We start from the raw sequence: 12226 nt of genomic DNA, 5'->3' as shown, positions 1-12226 counted from the left end.
AAGAAATTGCAGAATGCTCTATAAGCAGATTTTTATTTCTTTTTTAAATAAAATATTATACATTTTGATTCTCCTGAATTCCAGTAACGTTGTTTCAAATTCACTTAGAATCATATAATGGGGTCATATAATGGCTTATGTTAGAGGGGATCTTAAATATCATCTAGTTCCATCCTCACTACTATGGCAGGATTGCCAGTGCTAAATCAGGCTGCCCAGGCATCCATTCTGGCCTCGAACGCTTCCACGAATGCAGCATCCACAACTTCTCTGGGCAACCTGTACCAGTGCCTCACCACTCTGCGTGAAAAATTTCTTCTTGACATCTAACCTAAATCTCCCCTCTTTTAATTTAAAGCCATTTCTTCTTGTCCTATCTGTATCAGATCATATAAAAAGACAGTCCCGCTCCTGCCTGTAATCTTCCTTCAAGCACTTGAAGGCTGCAATGAGATCTTTTCAAACCATTCTCTTCTCCAGTCTGAACAAACACAACTCCTTCAACCTTTCTTCAAAAAGAGAGGTGCTCCAGTTCATGGATCATCCTCATGGCCCTCCTCTGGACCACTCTCCGACAACTCTGCATCCTTCCTGTACTGGGGGCTCCAGGCCTGGACACAGTACTCCAATGGGGCCTGACAAGGGCAGAGTAGAGGGAGACAATCATCTCTCTCTTCCTTCTGGCCACTTCTCTTTTGATGCAACCCAGCATACTTTTGGCCTTCTGTGCTGTAAGCACACACTGCTGACTCATGTTCAACTTCTCGTCCATCAGGACCCCGAGGTCCTTCTGCACAGGGCTGATCTCACTGAGTTCAAGCCTGGTTGACATAAATTAGCTGGTATAACCAGCACAGAAATAAGAGTTAATAATATAGAAAATTATTGTGAAAATTCATTGTGATTGTGTTTGTTTGTTTTTTTTTCCTATATCTTCTTCAGTTAACTTTTTTTTTTTCCTAAAAAATTCTTAGGATACTGTTTGTAAGAATAGCAGGAATAATGGGAAAGTTTTGATAATGATAATGAATGGTACATTGCGAGCAAACAAGGCTAAGGATAGATGAAGAATTTAGTTTTGGGGGTTCACAGTGAATCAAGGTAGTGGACTTCTATGATGGAGCATTGGCATTGGTGGACAAAGAAAGAGCACCTGATGTCATCTATCTGGACTTGTGCAAGGCCTTTGACACGGCTCTGCACCATATCCTTATCTCTGAATTGGAGAGAGATTGATTGAAAGGCTGGACTGAGAGGTGGATAAAGAATAGGTTAGATGGCTGTAGGCAGAGGGCTGTTGTCAATGGCTCTATGTCCAGATGGAGGCCAGTCACAAGTGGTGTCCCTTAGGGGTCAGTCTTGGAGCTGGTACTCTTCAGCATCTTTATCAATGACGTGGACATTGGGATTGAGTGTACCCTCAGCAGGTTTGCTGATGACACCAAGCTGAGCAGTGCACTTGGCTTGGTGTCCTGTCTTGAGAACTAGACGTGAACTGAACAGACATCAACCTGCTCAGAAGTCAGCTTGCACCAAGTTTTTCACTCCACCCTGCCTCGCACAAGGTAAGCTCTCTCACAGGGGATTTCACGTGGGTCATGTTTGCAGCACTGATTGATTGCATTTGTTCAGTCACTGAAGCAGTCCTGAACAGGATAGACAAAATGGATGCTATAATATTTTTCATGTGCATAGTGTGATTTTGTGGTTGAGACAGAAACACATTAATGGTGCACAATCTCTGAATAACATACATATTTACAGTGATGACAAGCTATTTGCCACGCTGCATCATTACAGTCAGTCACCATTGGCTTCCAAGTGTTACCACACATTGCAGTTAAGAAAGTTAACCTGGAATGACACACAGCATTTCTCTCAAATCACAAATCATCTTTTGTCATCACTGCAACAGCTATCATACATGGAACATACTCATCTGGGCAATATTATAAAGCGTTTGCTCTTTATTTCTATTGTCCTTGGCTTCAAAGCCATTTGTAAAAGTAGTAGCTGTGCTACAATTACATATACTATGTTATTTTGTCTTCCCTGCCTGCTAATAAATTACAGATGCATCAAGAAGTGCTTTTTTAACTGATGAAGTAAAAAGTAGACTGGCTTATCAGCAAAATGATCTGAAATATTCCTGTTCTGTTATTCATCATTTTATTTATTTGAATAAGACTAAGGCTACGGCCCTGCTTGCTCAGGGACAGCTCTGTACACTGCATAATTTTTCAGCCAAACCTAATCCCCCTAGAAATAACTCAGAAATATCTGTACTTGTTGTTATTACTCATTCTTTTAGTGGTGTACGCTTATTTTTCTGGGGCATGTGACATCATCCAGTGTGTGAGTCTTAAAAAGCAGACCAATAAACAGTTGGAAGTGTGTACTTACTCTTTTCTTTTCTGCTAAATGCTCATGTACATGTGATTCTCAGTGTCCCCAGGATTAAAATGTATCTAATAATCCAAATGGAGCCAAGCAAAAGAAAAGCCCTTGAAGTAAGGGGATCTCAGTGACTACTTCTAAGCATGTTCTTCTACTTGAACAGTTCTAATGATTTTCCAATAAAAATAGAAATGGGTTTATTTTGTCCCATTTATAACAAATTATAGTTGATTGCAACAAGTTTAGAAGACACAAATGCTTAATTTATCCTATGGAATTTTCCAGATATTCCATGCTGGTCTACTAAAAGTTAGGACATGTCAAAGTGACCACAGCACTAAGCACTCACTCCACTTTTGATTATACACAGAACAAAACTGTCCACTGGATTAACATTCTCATATGACAGCAAAACTATTTGAAAAGCTGGCTGCAAATCTATAAATGTTATTTGGGACACTGTAGGAAAACAGTTTTCCAAGAAGTAGCGTGAATCCTTTTTCTACCCTATTTTTACTCAAAAATGCAGAGAGAAGAAAGGGAGAGGTGCATGTAGCTGTGTGGTTTCTCCTTTACAAAAATAAGTGTGTAAATTTGATTGTTCATCAGATTGATCCTAAAATTAGATTTCTGCTGTCCCAAATTTCTTTCCACTGCAAGTAAATACCATGTACAGAGGAAATAAAGGAAATAAAATTACAGTTTAGAAAATTAGATGGAAAGAGTTTTTGTGTTTTTGGTACTAAAGGCTACTTAGTTCCTTACTCTGGCAAGAAAAAACTTGACAACATAGCTGGAGTCTTCTATCCTCTTTTTCTTGGAGCAGAAGATAATAAAACATTTTTTTATTTCCAATCGAAATCAGAATTACCTATGCAGGTAATCACTGAAATCAACTCTCACAATTTGGAGTTTTCCAAAATCCCCTTAAGGTAGCTAAATGATGAACGCTGAAAATACATCTGCTACAAATATATCTGTTTCACAGCATTTTGCTACTCAAATATAATAACGATTTAGTGAAGGTGGACTGTAGAGGCAGCCACTGAAAATACTTACAATATATTCAGCTGAAGTCATCTGAGATTCTCTATAAAAGCAGGGAGAGAACCAAACACTGCTGAGAGGGTGACCTTTACTCGACACATATTTATGAAAATGTGCTATCATAGAATCTGAATTTATAGAATGAGACAGCTGCAGGCAGAGAACTTTCCCTACCACGGAGAACTGCACGAAAGCTTCTGTATGTTCACAGTAAAGTTGCTGTGGTCATTTATTTGCAGTAGATCAGAGTGGACTCTTCTAGTTTAACTTAAAAGATCATTCAGCTCAATAGAATGATTCCCTTTAGCTTGAGGGGCTTTTGTATAAAGAGGCAAATGCATAATATACACATATAATTAATTTCCTTACTGGGTATGTATTTTTGTATATTATACTGTTATTCTGGTGAATGGAAACCATAGCACACTTCTGAGTATTTCCCATTTGACTTTATTTTTTCATATCTTAACAAATGTGACAAATGAAACATGGAGCTAGTTACGTTCTGTTCTGTAATAAAAATGATACATTACTTTGATCCCAATAATTACATTAAAAATCCATTTATTTATGAACGTTTCATTGTAATAGTACATATGCCTTGATTTGGTGCATAGGAGGTGTATAGTTTAACATGCTGATCTGAATATCGATTTTAAAAAGGTGTCAAGATAGACAGGAGTTACAGGTTTGAGTTTCCATGTATTGCTGAGCACAGATGAGACTGGAATTTAAGCAATATTCATTACCTTCGTAATGAATAATTTCACTGAGAGGTATTTGTTTAATTAGAATCAAACATAACTTTACAGTCAAATAACAAGTAACAAAAAAAGTAATTTTTTAATATGTGCAATAGCTTGTTAGTCTCCTACTATTTCTAATTTTTTTTGTACTTTCTCTTGTAATCATACCCGAATATGTAGATTAAACATTTCAGAAATGATTAGTAATTTGGGGTGTCCATTCAGAATTACTCTACTGGAGCCCAAAAGTGAATATTTTTACACTTTCTGACAGTCTAACTCCTCCAAAGTAATTTATGTGGAGCTGAAATAACTAATCCTTACCGAACTTCTTCCATCCAAAGATACCATATATTCATCCCAGTGAACTCTGATACGTAGTTTGTTCCACATCCTCGGTCGCTCTGGTTATCAGGCCAAGGAGCAATAGTTAAGTCTGCATAAACATTTAGAAAAGTCTTAAATTTTACTAGGCAGCTGAGCACTTTCACACACTACTTATTTATACACACAACTAAATCAGCTCACTTAATTTGCCCCACTCTATGTCTAATCACCGTAACAGCTTGTTATTTTGCTTAAACCAAGAAACAAATATTTAAAAATACAACAACAACAGCAAAAACCTCTACTGGGTTTTACAAACAAGTATATGACATAGTAGTTTGTTGTAATGACTTAGGTTGGAGCAGCTTGCTTGTCTGGGACCTTAAAAGCTCTCTCAGAACCAGTACTCGGAGACGAAGATGTGAACGTTGACAATGTTACGATGAGATACCACTCCACCCATGACATAGTTCATCTCCAGTTTCAGGATGGCATGGAAAGGTCCAACAATGGGTCTCACTTGGCGCACCACGCCTGTCGGGACAGAGAGAGGTTGCTGAGATTAACGGGAATCAAATGGGCTTTTATGAGTTATATAACCTGCTTTGTTCCTGCAAGAGAAAAGCTCCCCTTCATTTTCGATATAGCCGAAAGAAAGTTACCAACAGGATCAGTAAACAGTTTTCAAGAAAGCTTGCAATGTAAGAATAAAATAAAAAGTTTTGTTCAAAATGCCTTGCAGAAGGTTCAGAAATAGCACTAAAATGCTGCTAATGGCAGCATTCTGAAATTAGCTTAAATTTTATTCTTTATTCAGAGACAAAGTCTGCATAAGCAAGAAAAAACTCAAGTTGGACTCTGTTGAAAACTCAAGTGGACTCTGTTAAAAACACTAGTTACGTGATAGCAAATCTGATTGCAAAAAAAATCAAAACTATTTCATAATAGTGAGCTTGTTAAGCAATGTATGGAAAACATGGCAGACATAATATGCCCTGATTAATTAAAAAATTGATTTTTCTGAAAACAGTTTGTCTCACTGAAGTATAGTCAGATGAAATGAAGAAAAAAGGGAAATCGACTGAAAAAAGATGTTGGAAAGTTGCTAATTTCAAATTTTATGCAGTGGTGATAGTTGAAAGTATTGATGCTGCAGACACGGCTCGACTTGCCATTTTCATTAGCAGTATTGATATTGAATATAATGCCACTGAAGAAATGCATTCTTTGATGCCAGTGAAATACACAACTAAATCTCTTGATTTGTATGAAGCAGCAAAAAGAAAAAAACTATTTTCTATATCCTCTGTCAACCTATCTGATGTAGCTACTTATGGTGCCACAGTGATGGTTGGGAAAAAGGAGGGACATGTAAAATTAATAGAAAATGATGCAACTACCAGTGGTAACCCACATTTTATGAAATATCACTGCAGTAGAAATCAAGAAAAATTATGTGCAAAAGCTTTAAAAATGGGTAATGTCATCAGAGCCGTGAATTTCATAAAGTCAAGGGGACTGAATCACCTCTAATTTGAGGAGTTTATTATAAGTATGGCTGCATCAAAAGGAAAATTTGTGCCCGAATGTGAAGATTAAGCATGGCTCACAGATTTATCATTTTTGGTGGACTTGTCCACTCATTTAAATGAGTTAATGTGAGTCTTCAATGTGAAAATCACCTTATCTGTGCTATGTTTCACGCAACAACAACATCTGAAATGAAATTCTTATCATGACAAGGTGAAGTTATAGCAAATAATCTCATGTATTTTGATACTGGCTAAACACAGTCTTACAAACAGTGAAAAATATGCAGCCTTGCTTTCTATTTTGAGAAAGGAATTTTAAAAATCATATTTTTTTTTATATTTGCAACTCCATTCTCAGTCAAAATTACTTGAAAATTTTTACATGGAGTCTATAGAGTTGGAATCAGATTTTCAACTCAAAGAAACTTTTGGTCATGTCTCTTAAACAGACTTTCATAAGACCTCTTTTAACAGAGAAGAATATCCCTTGCTTCACAGTCACGCCTTATCCATGTCATCACTTTTTCACAGTACATACATTTGTGAGCAGTTACTGTCAAGGATGAAGTACAGGAACAGTAATATTTCATCAAAAATCTCTGATGAACTCCTTGAGAACTCACCAGGAATGGCACCAACTTCCATTGAATCAGCCTAATGCATTAGTTTCACAAAAACAAAGACAAACATCCCCCTAGTTTTATGTTTTTGTTGCTCCCTGGTTTTTATGTTTTAATAACAAACAAACAAACAAACAAACAAATAAATAAGTTTTGTTACTTATATAGATTAAGTTTATTGTATATTTTATATGTGGCCTGTTCAATGAACGAGGCCCAGGAAAGCCAAAAAGTTGGACACTCACAGTATAGGGTAAGCCTTTCTGGGCCACAAGGGTGTATCAATGCCCTCAGGATCTTGACATGACATGGCTAAAAAGAATAGCATTAAAGCTTTGGACCTACGCAAAAGAAAGTCAGCAGGAGTTTTGCCATAGACTCCAACTGGCTCAGGATCAGAACTTTAGGCATGTTCTCACTTCACATTTATTTTTGAGGCCTGCTGTTATTAGAGTAAGGAGCTACCAAACTCTACGTATCAGAAAAGATCAAAATCCTGTGAACCTAAGGTAAGGCTGCAGCAGCTGAAGCCTGGTGGAGACCCTTCCTCAGATGCTTCCTTCTGACAACAGACCTATCTGATGTGGTGTTGGATTCAGAAGGAGATGTGCAGTTTATGAAACAGTTATTTAAGACATATTCTTTCTGCATGCTGGGGGTTATGTTTCACAAGCAGGCACACCAGATCTTCCTGGAGTCCCAGCCGAACTCCTACAGCACTGCCCGACAAACACACTGGCTCAAGATCTGATGGGAGAGATAAATGTTTGCTTATGTAGGCTGTCAGCACCTTTTTTCAAGGCAGTGATGACATTACAATTTTGTCTTGTTCGAATACCAACTAATATCTTCAGCATCCAGTAAAATTGCAAACTTTTCACCACATTCACTTTGCTTGCCTTATTTCATGAATATGCTTTTTAAGCATTCTTCCCCCCATAATTTAGATGTACATACTTACACACACATACATATTAATGTATATATACATTTTTTTAGTTTTCTTGGCCACTCTCCTGCACCTTATAAAAATTACTGGGCTTGGCAGATGAAACATAGAAGAAGAAAAGCCTTGTTTAAATTGCCCTCCCTTTAGGGTAGCATTTAAAGCATTTTACTAACAACACATCACATTATTGCAGGCAACAATTTAACTGACAACCACGGAAACACATAGCATTGGAATCACTCAATACTGGCAAGTTGTTTAACCCACACAGTTAAGGTCTAATGCAGCAATCACCAAGCATCAGATGACAAAGGCTGCTGTTTCCATTTAGTAATCTTTCCATAGTGTTCTACACTTCCTTGCTCTACTTTGTCCAGAAGTGTGATATCAAATTGTGCTGGTTTTTCCTGATGTGATGCAATTCTCCTCAAGCTGATCTATATTACAGTATAGCATTTATCCATACATTATTGACATGGAGTTCAAAGCAATTAGTAACTTTCACAGTATTTGGATATCCTCAGCTAGTAGGCAGACCAAAAAGAAAAAAAAAAAAAAGTGCTCTTTATTTTCCAGGTAGAATGCCATGATCCCTGGGGAGTAGGTTTCTACATAGTTCTGCTGAAGTTTTAAAATCAAGCATATTGATAGTTTCAAAAGTAAATGCTGCAGATGGAATACTTAATACTTAATACTAATACTTGGAAACTTAAGGAATATATAAGGGAACATGACCTGTCGCTAGAGGTGTTCAAGGCCAGGCTGGATGGGGCCCTGGGCAACCTGGTCTAGTATTAAATGTGGAGGTTGGTGGCCCTGTATGTGGCGGGGGGTTGGAGATTCACGAACCTTGAGGTCCCTTCCAACCCTGGCCATTCTGTGATTCTGTGAAACAAAATATTATCGCAGTATTGATTTATGCATTTCATTGTCCTAGATTGTCACAAAATGAAGTTAGTGCAAAACAACTATTTCCCTTCCTCTCCTATTAAATAAAGAGGATGATGCAGTCACATATGTGCTACACGACATATATAAAACTGCAGACATTCCAAACATTAAGAAGTTTCCCAAGAAATAGAAGGAAGGAAAGGAGAAAGGAACGAGGGAAGGAAAAGAATGAGAGAAAGAGCAAAAGCAAGCAAGCAAGCAAGCAGGAAAGAAAGCAAGTGAAAAAAAAGAAAGCAAAAGAGCAAATGAGAAAGCAAGCAAGAAGCCAAGCTAGAAAGAAAGAAAGACAGCAAGCAAGCGAGAAATACCCTGAAATATCTGCAGGACAAAGGCATGTGACAAGAATACATGATTTTCAGCTCTTGGAAGATAGACTCATTGAGAACCTACATTTTCAAATTTTTTGTCGCAAAGACCGTAATGAAAAGCCTGAGCTTTTTTTTTTTTCTCCTCCCTCAGCCCAACTCAAGTATAAATGCAGAGGGAAACCATGCAACAACAAAGCTGCTCAGAGCCTGACATCTTGCTACGCATTTAACTAGTTCCCAGTGATCCTATGACATTTGTCCTAGGTCTCAGAAATGCTGTTGAAGGTCACTGCTATGATACGGCACTGCCTTTTAATGCCACCTGTGTCTGATTCTGTGATTCCTAGTACCATGTCAGGTACTAGGGCTCTATAGCTTGCCCAGACCTAAACAAACCCAGTAGTGCCTTGTGCCTCATTTCACAAACAAGAGCTTAAAGTTTATATAATTCAGGCCCAGTCCATGTAATTCCCATATATTGCTAAAAGAATCAGCAAGTATCTTCTAAAGCATTTAGCAGAGGATCTGTTTGAAGATGGCAGATGTAATAATTCTGGATGTTTTTAAGTTCAGTGGATCTTTCAATTACTGCAACATTCGCATAAACATGCTGTTTCACTATGCCTTTCACAGAGCAATGCTGGGTCCAGATTTGTAATCTGGCATCCCTCAGCAATTTTAGCTGAACTTTCAGTATTAAAACTGAACTTTATAGTAATCGAGTGCTACAGTTTTTAAATGTACTAACAAGAAAATCATCAGGAATAGCCAACAGAATTTGACCAAGAGGAAGTTCTGCTTGATCCACTTGATAATCTTCTATAATATAATGACTGGCCTGGTAGATGAGGGAAGAACACATAGATAAGCTGCTGATGTATGGGCTGCATGAGCAGAAAGTGAGATGTACAGAAAACTAGCTGAAAGGGCTCGAAGGTTTGTGAGTATGACACAAAATCCAGTTGGAGGCCAGGAACCTATGGCGTACTCAAGGCCTTTACGCTGGGCTGACAGGAACCTGAGGTTTAATGAGTGGAACAAATAGTGCAGAGTGCTGTCTGCGGGGGAGAACAACCCCATGCAAATGTACATCCAGGCAGTTGCCATGTCAGAAAGCAGCTTGGCAGAAAAAGCCATTGAGGCACTGAGAGACACAAAGTTGAACACGAGCCAGCAGCGTGCCCTTGCTGCAAAGAAGGCTAATGGAATCCTGGGCTGCATTGAGCAAAGACTGCCAGCAGCTCGGAGGTGATCCCTTCTATCCAGCAGTGCTGGCGCTGTGTTCCTGTAGGGGTTCCTGAGTATGGAGTAATTGGAAAGAGTCCAACATAAGGCCATGAAGACAGTTAAGAGACTAGAGCATCTCTCCCACTAGTAAAGGCTGACAGATATGGGACTGTTCAGAGTTTTTTTACCAATCTAAAACCAAAGGAGCTGGATGGAGCCAGTCAGAGGTGACATGGGGATAGATGCAGAATGGGATATGGTTCTGGATTACTGTAACAGTACACACAGTCCCATGAGTCACTGTCTGTAGAATGCCAGAAGAGTAACAGTGAAGCTTACGATGTGATCTGAAAACAGAATCTCTCAGACACCAAGATCAACTGATGTTCACTGGGAGCAAATCTGCAAACTCAACAGTAGGTAAACAGGCTGAATTTATTTAAGCAAGTTCACACAGATTCTTTTCCAACAACATTAGATCTCAGCTAGAGTTTTGCATAAAATAAGAGCCAGGTTAATTTTTGCCAATAAAATAAAAAAGTTTATATATAAAGCAGGGTGAATCACTGATAATAAATGAATAAAACAGTTCTGCTGATATGGAATCGTGAAGATTCAGGTGCATTATTCAGTGCACCCACTGTTATTGCAGGGGGTATCACAGCTAACATACATGCTCAATATATTTGCATGCACCTCCTGAGCATGCACTTCCTGATAACATTTACATATCACAACAGCTCACCATTTTGCTTCTACAGATCTAATTATTATGGGATGCCATTGTTAATGTCTCAATGGTTCAGTGACAACAGTCAAGGGGATCCTCACTGCTACTGAATCCCATGTGCCATACAGTCTTGAGTATCTTTCTACAGGCATACCAAAGCAAGTGCTGTTATGCATAAATCTGGTATGCTGCTGATGCTGTTTATCCTCTTCAGTTCACAATCTGATCCAACCTGACTCGATCTACAGAAAATCCCACGTGTCACAAGCCAGGTAGATGACTTTCCATCAGCTCCATTTTATTTGTTTTTGCTTTTTTGTTAACTGATCAGAGATGCTATTACTTGTCCCAAATTTTCATGGTTTGATGACCTCCTTTTAGAAAACAACATTATAACCTTCTTTTTCTTGCACATTTTGCCCATACTGTAAATAGGATCTATGCCAATCATTTCCATTTGCTGTCTTGTTTGAGCAACAGCTTCAGCCTGACATGCAGCAAGCTCTTGGATGTCACAATTACTTCTGCAGTGATTGTCACTCCACAGTCCAAACTTTAAAGCTCTGCAATTAACACATTGAGCTGTTCTCCTGTTCTGTCTTCTCCTTTTATGTATTGCATTTCAACTTTGTCTAAGGCAAAAGCATGTCACTTTTAATGAAGAGATTCTTCTTGTAAAGCATTGTGTGTAGTGAAGACATTACTCTGAATAATATGTAACATTTATTTTCAAGTGAAAATAATGACAATATCTTAGAGATACCATCACTGGATTACTGAAGTTCTGCTTATCAAAGAATATGGGATAAATGAGACAGCAAGGTTAATATTGTTAATCTTCCTAAGCCTTTCAGCAGAATTTCTATTATTGTAATCAGATGACACAGGTATTCCTTGGCTTGTCCATACCTCTTTAAGATATCGTTACACTTCTCTGCTTTGAAATATGTGAGACCCTCAGGCAATTCACTTCTGTGTCTGGTTTCTGCTTGTATTTTTGCATTATGCAGCCAATTTGCTAAGAAGCTCCATTTTGAACTCAGAAGAAACACTGCTGTTTTATAACACATTAACCCATTCTGGATGACAAGTTCCTGTGTCATCACACATTAGCACTTGGTTTCCAGAAATCCTAACTCCTGGTTCTGATTTTTGCACTGTTTCCTGCCCAATATGCCAAAGGAGCTCTTGCAAAAATCTTTAAAATACTTCACTTTAAAACTTTTCTTTTCCTTTCCTTTCCTTTCCTTTCCTTTCTTTTCTTTTCTTTTCTTTTCTTTTCTTTTCTTTTCTTTTCTTTTCTTTTCTTTTCTTTTCTTTTCTTTTCTTTTCTTTTCTTTTCTTTTCTTCTCTTCTCTTCTCTTCTCTTCTCTTCTCTTCTCTTCTCTTCTC

General features: G+C 38.1%; 1 protein-coding gene across 2 annotated transcripts in view; it reads right to left on the bottom strand.

Moving 5' to 3' along the window:
* Positions 1–3874: 3874 nt before the first annotated feature.
* Positions 3875–12226, bottom strand: part of FBLN1 (fibulin 1) — an 83310-nt gene continuing 74958 nt past the window's right edge. For both annotated transcript variants that reach the window (XM_042890469.1, XM_042890471.1), the window contains exon 17: positions 3875–5051. In XM_042890469.1, the coding sequence (XP_042746403.1) occupies positions 4912–5051 (140 nt within the window). In that variant the 3' untranslated portion in view covers positions 3875–4911. The remainder of the gene's footprint in view (positions 5052–12226) is intronic.

Source organism: Lagopus leucura, unplaced genomic scaffold, assembly GCF_019238085.1.
Source record: "Lagopus leucura isolate 7727_CA_CO unplaced genomic scaffold, USGS_WTPT01 Super-Scaffold_100159, whole genome shotgun sequence".
NCBI classification, from domain to species: domain Eukaryota; kingdom Metazoa; phylum Chordata; class Aves; order Galliformes; family Phasianidae; genus Lagopus; species Lagopus leucura.
The sequence above is the reverse complement of the archived record's forward strand: the minus strand, read 5'-3'. Positions and strand labels throughout refer to the sequence as shown.